This window comes from Gracilinanus agilis, chromosome 5 (assembly GCF_016433145.1).
Source record: "Gracilinanus agilis isolate LMUSP501 chromosome 5, AgileGrace, whole genome shotgun sequence".
Classification (NCBI taxonomy): Eukaryota; Metazoa; Chordata; class Mammalia; order Didelphimorphia; family Didelphidae; genus Gracilinanus; species Gracilinanus agilis.
Window position 1 is genome coordinate 9,591,918 of NC_058134.1, and position 22,018 is coordinate 9,613,935.

General features: G+C 44.7%; 1 protein-coding gene across 2 annotated transcripts in view; it reads right to left on the reverse strand.

The window, feature by feature from the left end:
* Positions 1-22,018, reverse strand: part of SNX13 (sorting nexin 13) — a 73,464-nt gene that overhangs the window by 8,320 nt on the left and 43,126 nt on the right. The window contains exons 16-19 of one of the 2 annotated variants that reach the window (XM_044678832.1): positions 17,148-17,185; positions 12,732-12,801; positions 6,220-6,359; positions 895-1,002 (exon numbers count right to left, since the gene is read on the reverse strand). In XM_044678832.1, the coding sequence (XP_044534767.1) occupies positions 895-1,002; positions 6,220-6,359; positions 12,732-12,801; positions 17,148-17,185 (356 nt within the window). Of the gene's footprint in view, positions 1-894; positions 1,003-6,219; positions 6,393-12,731; positions 12,802-17,147; positions 17,186-22,018 lie in introns of both variants that reach the window. The other variant, XM_044678831.1, reaches the window with a different exon arrangement.

The following is a 22,018-nucleotide window of genomic DNA, read 5'->3' on the forward strand; positions in this document are numbered from 1 at the left end:
AGTGACCCTGGGCAAGTCATCTAACCCCTATTGCCTAGCCCTTACCAGGGTATTGATTCAGAGACAAAAAGTAAGGTTTTTTAATAAGTGTATGCACACACACAACACATGAAAATTTGAAAAATTATTCAAGTTTATAAATAGTGGGCTATGGGGGTGGGGTGGGCAGTTCTGGTACCTCCTAGGCAGTGGGGGCATGGTAGTAGAACAGATGCTGGACCACTGAACCCGTGGCATTACAAGAATCACATCTGCCCAGAGCTGTATGCCACAGCCCTTGTAGGAATTAGGGTTAGTTCTTGAGGGGCCCCAAGAGGCAGGACATTTCCAAGCAAACCCAAACAGTTCTGATATGCCCTAAAGGAAGTTATTGCCACTTTAATGATTTTGACAAGATCTTAGGGGAAAGAAATAAAAAGCGAAATCAGGCTGCAGCCTGTGGGCCCAGAGTACAGACTGCTCTACACAGCTCCAAGGTTAAGCACTGACATTCTAAGAATGTAAGCTGCCCAATTCTTTTCATATCCTTTGGAGAGACCCCAAAATGATGAAGCCACAAGTTCTGGACAACAAATAAGGGATAATAAATTCCTTAGCTTATTACAAAATATCTACTAGTTATAGTACTGTGGAGAGATAGAGCTTTATAAATTCAAAAAATTCCAGAGCTGAGCCAGCCCCCTCAAAAACATCTTGTCTAGTCCCCAAATTTTTCATTCAGCACTCAAGGAAGAAATCCTTAAAATCAAGCATGCAGGAAGGTTCCTTTAAGTTTCAATACAAGAACCCACAAATGGTCATCCTAAACTAAGCTTTTCAAGAAAAAGAAGCCTCCTATACACTTTTGCTTTGATGTAAATTAAAAGATAAGATTAACAATAAATATGTTCTTACCTGTAAATATGCATTTAGGTCCTTTTTTCTCTTTTCTAAAAAATCTCGATCCATATTGTTAAATGTTTTTTTACCCGGGAGCTTCAGGATGCTTGACAGATTCTCAAACTGGAATACAAAACATGTTCAGTGTCTCTCTTAAAATTCATTACTTTGCTATCTACAAAAGTAGATAAAAATTTTAGACATTGTAGCAAAGAACAAGCTTCTCTAGAGAAACATTCTCCTAGACCCATGTTGGCAAACACATGGCATGGGGGCCCCAGCGTGTCGGAGGGGCTGCTCCATTCCCCTTCTCCATGTGAACCCAAGGACATTTTTGACATGCCACACCCCTCTGTCCAGAAGCCCAATGCAAGCACTTCCTCCCTCTCCTGTCTGGGGTAATCTGGGGGGTTCACAGGCAGCTTCAGAGTGCAGTTTGGGCACAGAATCTCTTAAAGATTCGCCAACACTATCCTAGACCGAGGGCAAAATCCTGAGAGAAAAACAGTGGATCTAGTCTGAAGGCAGATGAGTGTAACACCACATATCATAATTAAGAGGTTTCTTTTATGTTATCCTTTTGATTTGGAAATAAGTATCTCTCACATAAATCAGAATGTATGCAAACAACTTCTAAACCAAACTAACATAAGGATAAGTTTTTACAAAGTGACTTACACTTTTATAATATTTTTATAAAATATGGAAGGAAGGTCAGGTAAGAGAGGAGTAAAAACCCCTAACACAGTTCTTCCTTTTTAAAAAAAAGGAACAGGAACGCTCTTCCAAATGGACAGACCAATGATAATCATAAAAAAGAAAGAAGTTTCCTCAACCAAGACAATTGGTCAAAGCCCTAGAAAAGACAGAACAAGAATGACTAAAACAGTTGATTTCCTAGTCAAGTAAGGAGACAATAAGAGAGCAGTTAGCTACCCTGGAAGAGTTAAGTTCTTTAGCCATGAAGAACTCTTATTGTATAATAGAGGACCCAAAGAAGTGACTTGATAGAACTGCTGAGCACAGTCAAGGATCTCTGAAAGACTGAGAAGAACAGGAGGAATGCTGGAAGATGATGGCCAGCGCCGTCCTAATATTCACAAAAGGGAGAAGAGTCTGCAAACTAGCTAATGAACATGACTAATTCCTTATAAAATTCTGGAAAATTTTACTAGTGGGGAGATTCATGAACATCTCAAAAAGGATTCAGCAATTTCAAAGAGCCAGCCTGGCGTCAAGAGGCCACACCAGACTAATCCCATTATTAAACTGCTCTAAGAGGGGATATTGCACATAGAGTTTATAGACTTCTGTGCTATTCTCAGAAAGCTGGAGAGTTGTGGACTAGACAAAAGTACACGAATGAACAGCCATTACTGGTACAATGAATCAGCAAGCAAGTATGAAGCACCCACTGTGTGCCGGGAACTGTGCCAGGTATGCCAAGGAATAAAACATTCCTTACTCCCAAGGAGCTTACAGTCTGTAGGGGAGAGATGGCAAGCACACGCCTATGTATAGACACTTGAAATAGAAAAGAAGAAATACAAATATGAAGGCAATAAACACATAGGGAGATGGGGAAAGGGCACACGTGGAGAGAGGCATGTGAGCAGCGTTGTAAAGGAAGAGAAGGCCTGGTGAGATGGAGACATTCTGGGCAAGGGGATAACCAGACCAAGGAAGTGGAATCAATGCCATATGTGAAGGAACAACCATAAAGTGGGTTTGGCTGGACCGCAGGGAGGAAGGGATGTACCATGAAGCTAAACCAAGCTAGGCTAGGTGGGAAAGGCTTTAAAAGCTGATCAAAGTTCACAGTTCACATTTTTAGAGGAGGCGATAGGGAGCCACTGAACCTTACCAAGTGACCCAATCAGTACTTATTGTGCTTAAAAAAAAACCGTTTTGGGAGCAGGGTGGAAGATGGATTGGAATGGGGAGAGATTTGGAGCCCAAAAGCCATGGTAGGAATTCAGGCAAAAGGTGATTTGAGATTGAATGAAGGAGTGACTTCTTGAGGAGATAAATGTCCAAGAGACAACTAGTATCATGAGGCTGATCTGATCCTGCTCCCTTAAGAGGTAGCAGTATCTTCCCACAATAGAGCTCTTCAAGTAAGGCTGGACAACTGTCCTTAGCATGAGAAAGGGGATAATTGCCCAGGCTGGAGTCAAATGACAGATATTTGAGGGCCCTGAGATTCCATGATTCAGTTATAGCCACGATGGATCTGATTTCACAATGAGCAAACGCTATCTCACAGGAAGGGGGAAAGGGGGAGAAAGGCCTGAGGAAAGTCTTCAAAGAACCTGGGCTTCATTCCTCCGAATGGCTGTTCATTCAGGTAATCTGAGTGAATTTACTTGATTTCATAGGTAAGTAATTTCCCCATTAAAAAGGCAGTTTAGTTCAGATACTTTGAAAGAAGTCGTGTTAAACGAAACAGAACACACATTTAACACTTCAAAGGAGTAGCTCTCATGTTCCTAAAGAAGAGAAACAACTTCAATTTTAACAGTATTTTATTACCTGAAACACTAAAATAACATCGTTAATAGTTTTCTCTAACAGTTACCTTGAGTTTGAGACAAACTTAGGGAAAATGTCCTACCCTATCAAGAATCACATTGACTCCTAAAAATGAACTATATGTGGAGATAGAATTACAAGTACTGAATACACTTTTATAATTCAGTAGATTATGCTCAGAAAATAACATAAATTACTCCTCACTAAGCTTTATCAAAATAATGTAAATGTAGAATACTCTATCAATATTTATGAAATACTGACTAGTTTTCTAAGATTATCCATTCTATGTATGATATGCTACAGTGATGATATCCAGGGTCACCCAGCTGGGAAGTGTCTGAGGCCACATTTGAACCCAGGACCTCCTCTCTCTAGGCCTGACTCTCCATCCACTGAACTACCCAGCTGCCCCCTGTCAATTCTGTTTTTAAGGTGTTCTCCTTCAGTGAATCTTTGTGCCTCTTTTACTAATTAACTTATTTGTTTTTTTAAGTATAAATTTCTGTAGTATCCATGGGTGAACCTAATAAGCCTGGGGAGAGAGTCACTCAATGAATGGATGGTCTTTATTATTAGACTTGGGTTCAAAAGACCAATGTCACAAAAGGAAGATGAGGGAGGCTCGCCTCCATGACGCCAAGTATAATGCTGCTTCCCCAAAAGCCCGTGCCATTCACACTCCACCAAAAGGGACAAACCCCCCAGGAGGAGCGAGAGCAAGTGCTGCCCGCACTCTGGGACTGTGTCTCTAGGAAAACCCAGCGAAGCAAGAGGAGGAAGGAAGGCAACCAGGACAGGGAAGGGCCCACATTCCTGTCACAGGAGTCAGGATATGGAAGGGGAATGGAGGGTGATCGGAAGGGTTGGCATGTGGAAGAGGCAGGAGACTTACAGGGTCAGTGAGTCTGCGGTACAAAGGGCTAATGAGGTTGCCTCCATGGCTCCCCTTCCTGGAGGCCGGCCTTCCAACAGAGGCTGGATGATTCCCCATCAGGCACATCCTGGGGAGGGTCCTCTAGGGAAGGGGCTGCCCTCAGTGGCTGCTCCAGTCCTTTCTAAGCTCACATGCTCTGAGAGCTACACACAATACATAGATCACAAGCAACGGATGCCAACGTGGTACGCTCTGTGCTCAGTTTCACTCGATTTAAAAAAACCTGTTTGGTTTGATCAAACTTTTCATTGACCATATTTCCATAGACAAAAGGTTCGCCATGCTTAGCACACTGAAATTTATACATTTTTAAATGAAGGTTTTTCTGTAGTCAAGTGACTCCATCCCGCTGCCTTTGAAACAGGGCTTCAAAGGGCTTTACTGGTTCGAACTGCACCCCTGTTTAAAGCACAAGCTTACATTTTTCCTTCTGCTATTTGATGGGGGTTAAGAGCATGTGACTGGAGGCCGGGCCATCAAAGGTAGGCCAGCTAAGAGTATCAAGTACATTCAACAGCTGGCTAAGCCTTCGACCACACAGACTAGGCTTCGACGGAAATCCTCTTTCTCAAGCTCAGTTTTTATTTCTTCATCTCTGTGACCAATTCAACAAATAACCTGATCCCCTTCTGTGGACTGGATTTCTGCCGAGCACGCTATGTAGGAAAAGACAATGGCTCAGTAACTGAACTATTTCACTTAAATCTATTAAGGCTAATGCCAAAGTTTATTACCTCAAATCAACTGTAGAGACATCTTTTAGGGCTAAATATAAAAAATGCCATTTCTGCTTAAGGAATATCAAATAAGAGCCTGGGCAAGTCCACTACCCAGTTTTGGTGGCTACTCTTTAGAAATAATTGAATACTGAAACTGTCAAAAGAAAATATTTCCATAAAATTTAACCATCACTGGTTTGTAGACACATACCATAAGTCACATGAAACCAAATTCAGGGAATTTTTTTCTATTTCACAGGTATATAAACCTCGGCCTGTTGGTGAATTCTTTCAAAAAAGTTCCTTTTGAGAATATAGAGAAACCAGGTCATTAAAGACTAAGTGCTCTGAGAGTTTTAAAAGAACCAGGTCCAAGGTTCTAGGTGTGATAATTACATTATGTCTACACTGCCCACCTTTAGATTTAATCACCAAAGGTGAGAACACCTCTAATTCTGGGAGGTCCTAACCCTCCTGTGCTAGAGTGAGTGACAATCAGAATTGAAGCACCGCCCCCTACGCTTTCTATGAGAAGCGTCTATTGTGACTGGACACGCAGGCTAGGGGAGGGCACTGGACGTGACCCATATGTGGCTTTCCAAGGAGGGAGTTGAGTGGGGCGGCTGGTTTGGTGAAGGGGACCTGAGGGAGCTTTGCTGGTTCGTGAACGAGACTGTTCCACGTGGTGAGTTTAAAGACTGAATCTTCCTGAACTTCTATTAAGAACCTTCTTTTATAGACTCTGTGAATGAAGTTTACTCCATTCACCTCTGGCTTCAAGCCCTTTAACCCTGGGCTGAAGGTTAAGATCTACCTGGACTAATCAGTGGGATAGATTCTTATTTCCGTACTTCCTCTCTCTCTTCTCATGTAAATAAATTTCCATAAAAGTCAATTTTGATTTGAGATTATTCTTAATTGAGGATTAATAATAGTTCCATCCTCTGGCGACCATCTTTAATATACTGAACCCATAAAACCCCCTTTTCACCCTTACATAGGCCCACAATGGGCTTTGGAGATTGGGATGAGGGAGGCAAGGGCCCAAGAGGCCAGCCTGTCATGGTCATTCAGGTGGCATCCACTTGGGCCTCCTCCAACACCCAGAGGGGCTTGGGATGAGCCAAGAACAAGAGACAGAGGCCCCCTTACCTGCTCAGTGATCCTCATGTGGAAGTCATGGAAGTCGCTGTAACGGCGATACGTCTTCCAGATCTCGTCGCTGTTGGGGCCGCGCCGGTGCACAGTGATGGCGTACAAGGCATAGGTCTTGCCGTGGTCATTACACACGCCTGCCACAGCATAGGGGTCACAGTCAGCACAGACTAGTCATTCAGAACAAAAGGGAGAGAAACCAAACACACAAGAGAAGAGAACGAAAGAACAAAAAAGACAACATGAAATGAGGGAGAGCCTGAAATGAGAGCTTGACACACAAATGGAGGTCAGCAAAGGGTCACACACAATGTCCATCCAGACTTCACTACGCCTTAGAATGGCTGCTGACAACAAGGAAGGAATCAACAGAGGTGGGGCCGGCCCCAGGACCCCCCAGAGCTCCTTCCTTATCCCCAGTGATCTCGACTTCAATGGCCATAAGAGGTGCCGAGTAAACTTCATCATCATGAGTCCTCTACTTCACTAGAGCAAGGGGCCTTTGAGGCTTAGCCTTCAGGAACTCAAGGGCTTTTCAGACAGTCCCTTCAGTCAACTGGATGACCAAAAACTTAGCAAATGGCTCTATCTTGCCCTCCTGAAAGGCTATCAGCATCCCTACTCACGAGCGGCATCAATGGACAAGCTCTTCTGCCCATGGCTGGGGGTGGGGAGGGGGAAGCACCCTCTATTGATGGAGAAGGACAGGAGACAGATCGTGGAACTGGAGGTTTAGTTTAGTTTTTCCCAGTGAGCCTGTGAACTAAACTATTCTACATTCTGACCAATACTGCCGACACACAAGCCACTCCAACATCTCTAGATGTTACAAATAGACAGAGACCCTCAGCAGATGAAGGTGATGTTTTGCAATTAGCTGATGCAATCTCACTTCTGCCCAGGGCATGACTATGAACAGGCTCTGTGGGGAAGAGGCTAGGTGGTTCAGGGCTACCTGTGCCCTTCACAACTGAATATAAATCTGGGGTGACCAAAATACCCTCAGTAAATTCCAGTGGAATAGCAAACTTTATTCCAGCAGAGTGCTTTTTCCTTCTTATTATTATATGCCTCAGTCTAAAGAATGGCCAAAACAGTTCTTGGAAAATGGTTCCTGGCAAATGAGTCAGAATTTGAACTTTTTACAACAATCTCATCTTTAAAAACCATTTCCTCATCACCTGTGTTGTGAAGCAGGATTTTTCAGAGAAGGATTTGGAATGGGGGAACTGGAGAGGTGGGGGTGGGAGAGAAGCTCAGGGGAGAAACATCAAAATCTGCTTACTATGAAAGGCCAGATGTTTTGTACAGAAATCAAAAGACAAGAAAAAGGAAATGGGATTCTAAAGAAAATTCTAGGAAAGATGAGACTACAATTGCTTTTTCAAACTGTGAAGTAAAAAGAACACTAAGAAACATTATAGAGGAAAATAATTCCCAATTATTGGACATTTACTATTTGCTAATTGGTTATATTCAATCAGAAAGCTCATTAAATTAGGTTATAAATAAACTATCAGGTGGCTGAAAGCCATCTGGCATAGAACTGCATAAACTCAGGAAACAGCAGGTCTGAAACATTGGCACCAAAGTCCCACCAAGACACCTCAGGGGGAAAAGCCAAAGTAGTCCAGTAATCTCAGATTTGTACACTGAGCTCTGAATACAGCTTTATAATGAAGAAAACTAAATTTAGTGACATTTGTCAGCCCCTAGAATAATTTGAACATGAAACATCAAAACTTAAGACCAAATAATCCAACAATTTAAAAATGCGTAAAACGTAACTGAAATAAAGCAGGAGCCAGGAAGCAGAGTTTCTGTGGGAGGGCTCAGGGGCTTCAGGTATAGAAAGAAATCCCCAAGGGCTTCAAAAGACAAAAAGGATAAAGTCACCCAGACTAAGAAAGTTAAACAGGCACTGGAAGTTATAACATTGACTCAAGTGGACGAGAACAGCTTCACGAACAGGGACCACACCTCATTGAGGGGCATCTGAACCCAGGTCCGAGAACCATATCCTCCTGACCAAGTAACAGTCCGAAACTTCGGAATTCCATTCCCAAATCTGTTTTTTTTTGTTGTTGTTGTTTGTTTGTTTGTTTGTTTTTGTGGGTGGGGGTGGGGGAAGGTGGTGGAGCAAAAACACTCCAGCTTAAAAAAGCAAATTCTGACTTGTAGCTATGATTCCTGGTGTGACCCACAGAGTTACTTGGGGCCTCGGCTTCGCCATCTGTGTGAGGAAGGGGCTATGTGTTGCTCTCAAAATAGGTTTTCTGAAAGTCCCTGGTCAAGCAGGATGCCAGCTTCAAAGTAGATCCTTTTAACCCGTCCCCTGCTTCTGTTAAACTGCGCCCCCGAGGATGTTCCAATAGGCGTCAAATTGTGGTTATGCTGAGTCAAAAGCTTCTGTGCCAAGCTATAGGTGTTAAAACTGTGCTTGTACTATTTTCTGAGGGGTAAAACTTTAGCCTGTAAATTTTGGCTCCCCAGTATCTGGGGAGCAGACAGGGAAAGGAGGTGGAGGAAGGGGGAGAGGGGCTTGTGGTTAAAGCCAATAGAAGACTAGGTTCCACCAGAAGAGGGTGCATTTGCCTTATGATTAGGGGTGCTGCCCCCTTTCATGAAAGATTTCTGCTCATAACTTCTGACTCTGATCTTTCATTGTGAAAAGTGGACCTCCACCTCCGTGAGGGGTGGTCTTCACCCCTGTTCCATACATCTGTAATATGAGGATGGATACCAACAGTTTCAAAAAAGAAGTTGTGTGTCTTCCTGCTGGGCTTCATTTCAACATTTAAAATGTATGTTTGTCCCAGGGATTGATGGCTCCTTCCTAAGGTCGAGGCTTGTATAACTGCATCAACAGCAACCAAGCCAGGCCCTGTAAGATTCTAAATGAGTGTTACTGTCATATGTTCAGCAGCCCAAGAATAAAAGGATTATGGGTGTTTTCTCACTGAACATTTCAGCTTCTGATGAACTGATACATTTTAGATTTGCAAATTCTGTCTTGTTCCAATTTTCTCAATGCAGAAATAGAAAGAGAAATCAAGGGAATGAAAGGAAAACATGGTACAATCACGGCAAGCCCATCTCCTTCCATTTGTAAAAGACGATCACAGACCTGGTTCACCTCTACTTCTGGCTTCCTGTCTATCCTCTGGGCCAGGAGATGCGTCCTTGGGGCTCCCGGGTCTAATGTGGCCTTATCTGTTGTGGCCAGAAGAGGCTCAGCCCAGGGCTACCCAGATCCTGACCTATTTCAGTCATCTCTGGGCTGGGGCCATCTGGCAAAACTCTGAGTATGTGAGCATGTCTGACCCTCATGGCTGTCCTGGGGGTGGGGTGGGGGTGTGTGCTATTATTGTCCTCATTCTGAGGACAGAGAAACTGAGGCAAACAGAGGTGACATGATTTGCCCAGGGTCACCCAGATCATCAGTGATTTGAGGCAGGACTTGAACGCATGTCTCTTTCAATGCAAGTCCAATTTCTCTATGTGCTGTGCCATCTGGCTGCTCCTGTTTTGGCAACACACAAAAAAAGAGCTCACCGGAAGCTCTGCTGATTGTGGAAAACATTAGGAGTGCCCAAAAAACGCACCCCTAAAACACAAAAATCTGTACAAGACTAGATTGATAACATTTTGGAGTATATCTCATTGATCAACAGTGAGAAAGATTTCACAATATGAATGGGAAAAAATCAAGCTTAGCAATTAAAGAACAATCTGTGCAATAGGCTTGGGAAACATTTCCCCAAAACTTGTTTATGTGGCAATTGAGCATAAGCCTAACCTCCGGAGGAAATGTGCCGGGGGTCAGGAGCGATTTTTGTAACATTCGGACATTCGGGACCTTCAAAGACAGAACTTGGGCTTGAGGCCTTGACCATCAAGGCTGAGGAATGGCTAATGCGCAGCTAGCCATCATCGGAACTCTCAGAATGAGGACAGAACAGGAAGGAGCTTTACTAGATGGAGGCAGATTTGGGGATCGCTCCTCAGTGACTGCCTCCTAGGGGCATGACAGCGGGCATGCAGGGCACACAGAGCCTGCTCCCGAGAGGCTTCCCATAGCATGGGGCAAAGGCGGCGCCTAGGCATGAGGAGTTCAAGCCAGAGGAAGACAGAAAGGGTTCTTGGCCCAGTGTCCGAGGAAATCAAGGTCGGCCTGTCCTGGGACTTTAGAAGGAGATTCACAGGAGAGGAGTGAGAGTGGATGAAAGCACTCAGGGCCAACACAAACCTCAACCGTGTGACTGAGGGAGAGTCTTAGTCAGAAGTCCTAAAGGGAGCCTGGGCCCAAGGCAGAAGAGCTCTGAATGTCAGGGTGAAGAATGGAGCCACTCTAGGGTTTTGAAACAGAAATCACCTGGCAGTGCCAGGATGCAGGGTGAATTTGGAAGGGACGGTCATCCAGAAATGGGGTCTGAAACAAAGGGCACAAATGCAAAGGAACTCGAGGACTTGAGGCCTAATGAGACACAGGAAATGAAGACGAAGAGAGATCCACAATGGCTGATGTTGGAAATAAGGTTCTGTGGAGAGCACAGACAAGGGACAGTCTAGATAGTCAGGGCTAGCGGGCGCTGGGGGGAGCCTGCTGTAGTTTGAGATGACAGCAGTGAGCAGCAGGAGACCCGGGATCATGCCACTGAAGGCACACAAGTGTGAAATCCTCCTCCAGCCAAGGTGCCCAAAGCATGAGGGTGAGAGGAGGAAGAGAATCCTCCAAGACTCTAGAGGATGTGTCAGGGCAAGAGAAAGCCCAGGATCTGGACACCAGGGGCGAGACTTTAAGGCAAGAAGACTCAAGGGTCCCTAACTAAGGATTGTAGGATTTAAATTAAGGTACAATACTCCAAGTATTATTTTTATAAAGTTTATTATCTGACCAAATAGAACCATGTGATTAAGTTTTTCTACCTGCTCAGAATCCCTGCTCCACCAAAGCCACCAACAGGAAGGAAAGAGAGACAGAGAGATGGATCTTCACCCAATTTATATCCTATCTAGTCATCATGTAACGCCAGGAAGTGAGCGGGATCCTGGGAATCATAGTTTTGCTGGGAATCGTAGTTCTTAGGGTAACAGATTCCAATTACACAATCGCCCCTGAGATCTTGTAAACATAACCAACTTATCAATTACAATAATTTGGGGATAAAAGGCAAAGAGAACAAACCAATGATTGCTAGGGGCATTGACAAAAAGCCAATTGGGGCAGTCCCCCTTCGGTATGAGAACAAGCATGTGCCACAAGGAGATAAGAGACAGAAAAGGCCAAAGCAGGCCTTTGGATTGACTAAGAAGGACCTCCTTAGTGACCCCTGAGTCAGGAGGTCATGAGAGAACATTGGAGTCCAGACTCTGGATGAGTAGGAAGAAGGAAATCCGGACAGGAGCCAGGATGTAGGAGGGGAAGGCCAGGAGTGGAAGCCTCAGGGTCTCCTCAGCAACCATAGTCAGAAGGCCCAGAAAGAACACTCTTGGGGCTCACCCTTGCAAACAGGGGCACGGTCAGCCATGAGAACAGCATCTAGAAAGTGATCTAAACATATGCTGGGCTGGCCTGGGACCCCTCTGTGTTCACTCTCTCTGCATCCCCAGCACAGAGGACAGGACTTGGGGGGAAAAGGGGGTGTGGTTTTTTTTGTTTTTTGATAATGTTTTACTCTTTCCCAGTTATGCAGAAAAACAACTTGTGGTGTTCCTTTCTATCCTTTCCAGAATTTCTCCCTCTTTCTGCTCTTGAGGCAGTAGGCAGTCTGATGTGGAGCACAGGGCTTGGTCCCAAAGGAGCACTTACTAAGTGCTTGTTCCTTCATTCATAAAAGAACAAGAGCTTGAATCCCACATAGGGCTGCACAAACCCAGATGTTGCTCAGGCTCTGTTTGCTCATCTCTGACAGGAAGGAGCTGGGGGAGATCCTTAAAGTCCCACCAAATTCTCAGGGTCCTGAGAGGAAAAAGCAATATCAAGCAAATACTTTTAAAAGGGAGAGAGAAGGCACAGATGGAAGCCTTTTGGCCTCACAAAGTGATTTGAAAAACATTCTTGGAAGAAGAGGGAAGAAAACCTACAATTGCCCTGCCATTCTCTCAGGTGTCTTGCACCCACGGCCCCAGGGTGCTAGAGGAGCCTCCACTGACTCAACCACTGTGGAGGACTAAGGAGAGTCAGGAGACTGGGCTTCATTCTACTGGTGAAAACAGAATGACCTGCAGGGTACTGAATACACATTCTTCAAATGCTGGAAAAGGGTACATGTCCTCTAGGCGTGACATTCTCCAAGGACAGAGGCCAGAATCTAGCAGAAATTTAGAAATTTTAAAACAATGTGGAACACAAACAGAAGGCAGGACATTTGATGGTTTGGGAAAGGAAAGAATGAGAATGTGGAGAACTCTCTGAATAATGAATTAATGCCATTTAAAAAATCAATACAAATAATGAGTCAAAAGGAAGAAGGCTGGACACCGTTTCTCAATACAAAAGTTCTTACCAGTATCAGAAATATAAGCGTGGAGTTGCACCGAGTCATCAGAAGATACACTTGAAAGGTCATCTAAAGACTGCAGAAAAATAAATTGAAAATTAATTTGAGAAGGACAACTGAGGAACTCTAGGTCTGTCCATGTTTAATAACCATGATTACACTCAAGTACAATATGAGCTTTATAATAAGTTGTTTTTAAAAAAAGTTTAGTTCTATGATTTGAAAGAAATGACAAAATAACATGCTACATTCTACCAGACTTTAATGACTAAAAGTCTAAACACAAAGCCTGGCCCCACACCTGGAACATCCCCCTCCAGGGCTGCCTTCCTTCCAGTCTCAGCTAAAATCCCGCCTGCCCATCCTTCCCTGTCTCTGCTGGTAATTCAGGCATCATCAGAAGGGAAGGGAAGGGAAGACCCAGCAGCAGACACTTATTAAGTGCCTCCTATGGGCCAGATACTCTGCTCAGTACGTGCTGGAGGAACAAAGGAGGTAAGAGGCCCCTCCAGGAACTCCCCGTCCAGTGGGGGAGACGACACACAAACAAAGCCATACACACACTGGCTACAGGATAAATGAGAGACAGGAAGCACCACAATCCAGACGAATTGGGGAAGGCTTCCTGGAGAAGGTGGGATTTTAATGAAAGACAGCAGGGAAGGCAAGAGGGCAAGAAGACAAGGGAGAGCATTTCAGGCACAGGGAATGCCCCAAAAGAACAGCCAGGTGACAGCGTGCCTGTATTTTTATGGATCAGGAAACCAGGCCCATAGCCTGGGAGTAGCATGCTTTCCTCTAAGCACGTATGTGTGAACATGGCCTCTCAATTATATTTCCCACATGTTAAGTGAGGACCTTGGGATGGAGGGTGGTCCGAGTTCACATTTTAATTTTTTAATATGGAAATATCCTTAATATTCTTTTTAACAGGGAAAATTCTCATGAAGATTTTCAACAGATGGAAGAGCTGCACCGAATTTGAGGAAAGAATGGCAATATATATATTTTTTTAAGCAACAGCAATTCCTAAGCCTGCTTTGGAGGTTTTTATTCAGAGAAAAACTCAGAGAAACAAAGAGGCTTTAGGAGAACTTAGAGTCACAGTTTCAACCACTTCCAAGTACATTAGAAATTTAACACGGCATTGTCAGCATCACCCAAAGGAAACTTCTAGTCCCTGGACACAAGGAAGAGCATCTGTTAAAAACCAAATAGCCCTGGAGCTTTGAGTCAAACATTTTGTGTTGTTGTTGTTGCAAAAACATCTTTTCTTTTTTAACCCTTACCTTCCATCTTAGAATCAATACCATGCATTAATTCTAAGGCAGTGGGGGAGGGGGGGTTAAATGACCTGCCCAGGGTCACACAGCTAGGAAGTGTCTGAGACCATATTTGAACCCAGGACCTCCCATCCTCAGGCCCAATGCTCTCTCCACTGAGCCACTTGATGTCCCCAAAAACATATCTATTAAAGACTCCTTGGCATAAAGCCAAATGTATTCATTTGACATGGTTGTTACTCAAACTTCTGAAGGAGGAAAAAAGAATAGAAAAATTTGGAGTCTGAAGTCCTACTAGGACTAGCTCAAATAGATTCCCTGTATGAGACTGAGGGAGTCTCAGTTTTCCTTTTTTTACAAAATGGGTATGACACCCATTTCAAAGCTATTGCAAAGGACTTTCCAAAGCACAAAATGGAAAATAAATGTAAGGTAGTCAAACAAGGTGACTGATCATGATGACAGAAATGTCTTCTGTTTTAAAGTCTGACTGAGAAAGACAGTCCCCTTGGAGAAATACTGCCCCCTCCTGAACGAATGTCCTCTCCTACTCTCCAGTTTTTCTTATTCAAAAAAATTACCAATAAAAGGGAAGAAGGAAATGATGTGTCCCTTAATCATCACCCTTCCTCTCAATAATCATGTCTAAATTGTTAACTACCTATGCTGTGGTCCTCAGAAGTCATTAAAGGAAGGCAGTTTGAGGTTAAATATAAGCTAGGCAAATCCCTTCAATCAACAGATGGAGAAGAGGCTTTTTAATGTCTTTTCCCTCTTCCTCTTTTTATTTCTTTCTAACAATTTTCTGGGTTATGGATTTCTGGGAGGCACAGAGGGACAATTTAGGTAATATAAAAAACAAAATGTCAATAAAAATGTTCTAAAGAGTTCTTAAGTGTGCACGCAAATATCTGGCAATTATAATGCAGATATTTTCATAGGGCCACAGTGAAATGATGTGTAGAATGACAATGGAATCAGAGAGAAAGGTCACAGTGCACAGAGGACATCCAAAGAGCTTTCTTTTCACTTTTAGGCAACTAAGTTAACATAATTCAGGAGGACTCTCCTACTCCTAGATGCCAAATAAAAGGTTCACTTATAACATGCCACAAAAATCTAAAACTTCAAGTCTGAAAAGGAAAACTTCCCTCAGGCAAGTGCCTATATCCAGCAGGACTGACTGCTGGACAGGCCTCTCATCAATGTCAAATTGACAGTCAACCAACACAAGGTGAAACACTGAGGTTCTGAGACTATTCCTTGATCTGAGACACACATTATAAAAACAAAAGTGAAAATTGTAATTATGGGGGGAAATGTACAACCTGCAACGACCAGACTTCCAAAGCAAGGATTGCCAAAGCCTTATATCCGAGTCCCTGGAACGTCTCGAGCCTGAGGCCTTGTCCCACTACACAGACTGTGGCTTTGGGGAACAGGCCCTAAGCAGCTCTACCACTTGGGCAGGAATGTACTTCAGACCTGCAACAAGGCCAGACCAAACTGGGACTCTGCCCTCTAACCGCACAAGCACGACTGACTCCAGCGGAGCAAACAGGACAAATCGAGGCACAGTCGGAGGATCCTTAGAGCCTGGAAGTCCTTTCTTCTGCCTGTCTTCTGGAACCCACTTCCTCTACCCTCAGGGGTTGTTGTCTTTTAAAGCCAGGGCTGAAGTGGGATGGGTGTCACAGGGATGGCCTGGTCCCTAGCACCTAAGTCTCCTCCTTATAGAGCTAAGACAGCCAGAGCCAGAGCTACTGAGGGGAAAGCAGAGCAAGAGCTGCTGGAGACAAGATGGATTCTCTGAAGAAAAGACTGGGGAGAGACAGGAAGGGCGAGCACCAGAGACTCTACCAAAGTGACCTGACGATGATCAGACAGTCTAACAAAGCTGCCACAGGAAGAGGAACTACAAGGAGGGGCTGACTGACTGACCACTGCCAAAGACAAGAGGCCATCTTTCCTGATGACATATTATTGAGAAAATAAGCTCTTGGCATAGTGAGGCTTTAACATTTACTATGAACAGTCCTAAAAGAAGGAGAACAATGAAATATTCACCATTTCACATTTGAAAATGAACAAAGTGGTCATCATGGCTTATGAGAAAGAACTAAAGATTTAAAAATTTGAGACAGAAATAAAGTACCTTCATTTGCAGTAAACTCATTTTCTAAAATAATAAATAGATAAAATTTTTAATCAAAAGTGAATATAATTAAGTATCCATTTCTCCTGCGGAGGGGCAGTTGGTCTAGGCCCCACCATGATGCTTCCTGGCTAGGGGATGAACACTGAGGAAGGCAGCCATGTCCCTTTTCTCTAACATAAGGGACTCGCAGCCTAGCTGGGCTCTGAGGCTCCTGTCAACTCCAGGTCAAGGATGCTTGGACCCCAGGAGATTATTCTCATGTGTCCATACCCAATGGAACACTGGGCCCAGCAGCCAGCTGGTGCTCTGACTGGGCAGAGAAAACTCATTGTAAACATTTTCAAACTGGAATCCTTTGTACAAAGTAAATCAATGCACTCAGGCTTTATAAAAACTTTTCAAATTAGATTTTCCTCATGGTGAAAGCCCCAGCCTGCTTTACTTTTCAGCATCTCCTCTCTAGACTTGCCAACCACTTGGCCCATTCTCAGGGACCTCTCTCTTGCCCTCCCCTTTACCCCAACCTCCCTAATTCAGGAACCATGAACCAAAACCAGGCCAACTCTGCCATGGATATCAGCTAAGGTGTGCCCATTTACCTCTCTTTAGCCCAAATCACCATCCCTGAACTCTTTAGACCCAACGTCCTTCCCGGACACTATTCCTCTTAATTTGGGGTCTCCTAAGCTCTAACTGGGCAGGAACTGTTTCTGTTTTCTGTGTATGTACCTCCAGTGATTGGCACAAACTAAGTATCCACTAAGTCATTTTCCTTTCTTTCATGCATTCATGTATTCACTCATTTTGATTTGTAATTTACAAATTTTAAAAGATGCTTTTGATTGAAATTTTTAAAAATGTGGTAATACTTCGCATAAGAGAGGAATTGGGGTAAAAGATTTGATCATAAAGAACAAAATTGATATATTTGTCTAAAACTTCTAAGGCTACTATAATATTTAAAGGACCCGTCACACTTACCAAATTTATGCTCCCTGTAGGAGACCTATTAAAAGATTCTGTGGGGAAAAAAAATATACCTCAAATTAGAAATGCAGAAAATGCTTTCTAAACAGTGGTTTCATCAAAGGTTCATGCAATAGATGTAAAATTCACATCATCTGAAATAAGAGAAAGCATTAAAGAGAAATGGACTTATAACATACACTCAGACTCTAGTCCTTATGTCTCCAAGGGGGGGAAAAATTAAGTCTCCAAGGCCTCCTAACCAAAACATTTCCAAGAAAACATGGATGTATCTGCAGAGAGCCAAGAGCAGGGCACCCGTGCACTGGGGATTTAGGCTCAGATTATCACCTGCAACTTTGGACTATAAGGCACGCATGAAGGGAGCATGTCAAAGGTCATTAGAGGAAGCTCCCTCTACTGCGCCACCAGATTAAGAACTACAAATGATCATCTTCTTGGTAGGGCAAGAAAAGAGGCTGATTCTCAGTCTAGAAGGTCTAGCTATTATGCCTCTTCCACAAAGCCTTTTCTGATCCCCAGAACTGCAAGATCCTTTCTTCCTTCCCTCCCTTCTCTGCATTTATTATGCTCTATTTCTGGGTGTGTGTGTGTGTGTGTGTGTGTGTGTGTGTGTGTGTGTGTGTGTGTGTGTATGTGTATGTGTGTGTGTGTGTGTGTGTGTGTGTGTGTGTACCTTTCTCCCCTCCCAGAAACCTGCTATTATCTCTTTTTGGCCTCGAATCCCTGACACCTACCACAGGGCCCCCCACAAAATGGGCACTTAATAAATCTGAGCTGGCTGATGCAAATTGGTATCAGTTCATTCATGGAACTAAATTGCCCAAATGTATATTAATTTTTTTTCCCTTCAGAGAACATGCCATTACACAGATGAAAGTTAAATTTTAAAATTATTTTTGCATTTTTATTTCAAGATCCAGGACATAATTGATAAAATCAAATTGAGTTAGAACACTGCCATTGGTTACTTTAAAAACAATCATGCTAAGTAATACCCTCCTCTCCTTTTGAAATGTATCAGTGTCCACAAGGGAAACTGAGGCAGCAGGGAAGAAGCCTCCAGCAGAGGTGCCTTCCCCCAACTACTCCAATCTCTTGCCCACTAGCCCACTTCTCTCCTCCCTGAGGTGGGATGGTCACTGCTTCTACAAGCTCAAAGGTCATCAAGGAGTCTCCTTCCCTCCTAGAGAGGTAGCAGCGACCCTGAGTCTCTACTTATCCGCTTCTTGTCTCCAGAACTCCTCACCTTTGGGGTCGGCTCATTTCCTCAGAGACCTTCCTGTGCTCCTCTTCCTAACTCGGACTTCTGTTCATGAAAGCAACCCAAGGGCATCTCCCTGGGGCCCTCCCAACAGAGAGGGGCGTAAGACATGCAACATAAAGCAATCGTACAGTTCACAATCCAAGTCGTTTTTATTCCTTCTTGTCTTTTTTTTTGGAAAACTTATCTTCTGTCTTAGAATCAATACTGTATATTGGTTCTAAGGCAGAAGAGCTTTGAGAGCTGGTCAGCAGGGCTTAAGTGACTCGCCCAGGGTCACCTAGGAAGCGTCTTCTGCCTTACCAGCACTGACCTAAGTTTCTACATGGATTCATACGAGCTCTATGTTCATTTATTAGAAGATGCAGTATCCACTCTCAAATAAAATGACCATAGAATAGTTTAGGGATCATTTGACAGATGGGAGAGTTTCAAAGAAAATTTACTGAGACACACACTGTACCTGGGTAACAGTATGTTACATGTAACTTTATTTCACTGAAAAAAATTATTAAATAAATAAGCATACAACCAAGTTAAAAAACAAAACACACTGATGCATTCTGCGTCAGCTAGGAAGTGTCTGAGGCCAAACTTGAACCAAGGACCTCCCACCTCTAGGCCTGGCTCTCTACCCACTGAGCCACTTCACTGCCCCCATCCTTTTTAATGTCCTGTTTAAAAATGGACACAGTCATTACTCAGAAGCCTATGAAGTACACATGCAGCTTCTGCCCCAAATTCCAGAAAGAAGAAGTCTGAAGAGAATGAAAAGAGCTCCCATTCGTGCAAGCGCAGCGTCCAGCCTGGTCCAGAGACTCCAGAGGGCACTCGCTCTCCCTGGAGAGGTTTCGGGTGGGCCAAATTCAGCACAACCAAACCCGGGGAAGAGAAGACTTCAGAGCTGCCAGGCTTTCCAACGTGACGGAGGCCCAGGGAAAGGAGAGGACAACGGCGCCCTGGGCAGGGGCCGCTCCCAATGGAACAGAGGACCAGGGAGGCCGGCTTAGAGGCTGACCAAGAGGCCCACGACAAGGAGCGCGGCAGCAGAGACCGGCGGAGAGTCCGGAGTCTCCAAAGCCGGAGCCGTGGGCCAAGAGAGGCTCATGCGGTCGCCAGCTTTCCAACATGGGCTCTTATTGCTCGACCTGAAGTGAGAAGGACCAGACTGTCCCGGGCATCAGGTGACGCGCAGGCTTCAGCCGTCAACCCCGGCCCATGGCTGACTTCAGAACCCAAGGAGACGGCCTTAGAAAGAAGGCCAGGACCGACAGGCTCGTGAGATGGCTGAAGGCCAAAGCTGGCTGATTCCGACTCCTAAACGAAGCCCTTTCATCAGGTGGGGCAGGCCAAGCGCCTGGAGCGTCCGGCTGAGAGCTACAGATTCACCTACAAGACCAGAGGTTAAGCTTCATGAGGCAGAGGCAGCCGGGGGCAGCGACCAGTCCTGGGCCCTTTGCTTCCGTGTGCCTGGCTGTCCTCCCCTGGAAGATGGAACCACAGACAGAACTACCTAAGGAAACGCTTCACGGGCAGTTATGAAATTGGGGGGTTTGAGGATCGCACTTATTCTCTCTCGGATTTTCTAAAAATCAACATCAAATATTCATTTTCTCAAACATACTCTCCATCTGCCCAGAAAGACGGGGCGAGGAGGGGGCCCCGGCACGCCCCCGCTCCTGACGTAGAAGGCCCTTCTCAGCCGCATCCAGCCCTCGCGGTGGCACGGCAGGACGGGCCGCCCCACCTCGTTAGGCTCCCTGCCGAGGCCTCGTTTCGATGTCAGGTCTCTGTGCTGGTACACTTTCACTTCTCTTTCCTCTGGTTCGGGCTGCCCTCAGGAGAGCTGCGGCTGCTCGCTGGGCACGTCCGCCCAGGACACACGGGGAAGAGGAGACATGCCCGTGTGGGCCTGGGCCGGGTCTCTGCCCACTTCATGCAGGCTCCCACTGTATAATATTTCAAGAAAACCCTAAATTTTCCAGACCTTGATGAAAAGCTCTCCAGGAAAAGCAGAATGCGAGTTGCCGATGAGAAGCACAAAGCAGTCTAATGGCACAAGTCCTCCGGACGCTCCTTCAAAGGACACCGTCGTTGACTCACCCTCACGGGAGATGGAAGATGTTCATCTGAAAGCATGATGCGCCCCAAGGCCAGAACATTTCAGGCTCACGCTGCCACGGCACGTTCTGGGGTGCTCCCTTTGAAAGGAAGGCTTACCTGATTTTAACACCCTATGGTAGGACCAACAGTACCCCAAGCACAGTACCCCACAGACACACAGCCAGAGACTGGCTCCAGCAGGCTAATGGCTCCAGGGATGGCACTGTGTGATGGGTAGCATGAGAGAAGCATGAAAAATAACAGAAAAGGGGGCTGCCAGGCAGCACCCCAACCCACCAAGCCCCCAACATGTACCTGCTGAGTGTTTCTGTCATTCATCCCCTTACAATATGGACACCCAGCTTGGGAGTTACAGAAGAACTGAAGAACCCCTACCAGAGGCCTGCCTGAAGAAAGTTTCCGAGAGCAACAGGCTGGAAACCCCCACGATGGCCACACGGAGTAGGAGTGTGAGTGTGTTCACGCTCGAAGATTTAAGACCAAGCGAACAATATTACTGAAGTGCCCATTGTGTGCCGGGCACTGGGCAAAGCACCCAGACAGAAAGGCTCTTCTCGGCGTCTCTGCTTTGAGAAATCTTGCCCAGGAGGCTTCCCTCTTTCTTCTGCTTTGAAAGGAGACGGGGTGACATGTTTTTGAGGGCAGAATTACTACCCAACATACTTGAAATATTCCTTTCTCGAAGCTGATTGGAGTTTCCCCATTTCTACAGAATGATTCCTCATCCTCCAGAAAGTAAAAAGCTGATTCCGCTCCCTCAAATACCACAAAGAAAATGCCACCTTATGCACATCAGCCATGAGGGCAGACTTGTCTTTATGCTGGGAAAATGGGGGTCGTACAGAAGCAATTTCTCTCTAAAAATCATTAAATTTTAGAACCAAGAAAATCCATTTCCAACAATACCAGCAATGATAAGTCAGGGGGAAAAAAATTCCTGGGCTAAACAATAGCCAGGCCACCAAGGAGAGGAGCAGACACCTGAGCCTAGTTTCACGGTTAAGGGCTGGAAACCTAAAAAAAATCTTAACTCTGATCCTCTTTATTTTTATTTATTTTATCTTTATTTTATTCCAGTAACCAATTTACACATAGGTTTTCCAAGGTTATGATTCATGCTGTCACCCTCCCCTCTTCCCTCTCCACTCCCTGAGCTGACAGACAATTCCACTAGGTCAGTAATAGGCAACCTGTGGAGCTTGGTGTGTCAAAATTCAACAAAAAAATCGAGCATAACTGGGGGAAGGGGGGGGGCGTCACTTCGAGAAAAAAAAAACACAATTTCACAATACTCATAGTTTAAATAACAAAAATGTATAATTATAATATATAACTGTATTTAATAAATCAACATAGGTAAATGAATATTGGTGGAATTGTCATCTATAGTGCACAGAGCATCTACACGACACTACAGCAAATGTTTCATCCTCGGCATGCGGCCTCGTACTTCTCTGCATGCAGCCGCATAAGGCTG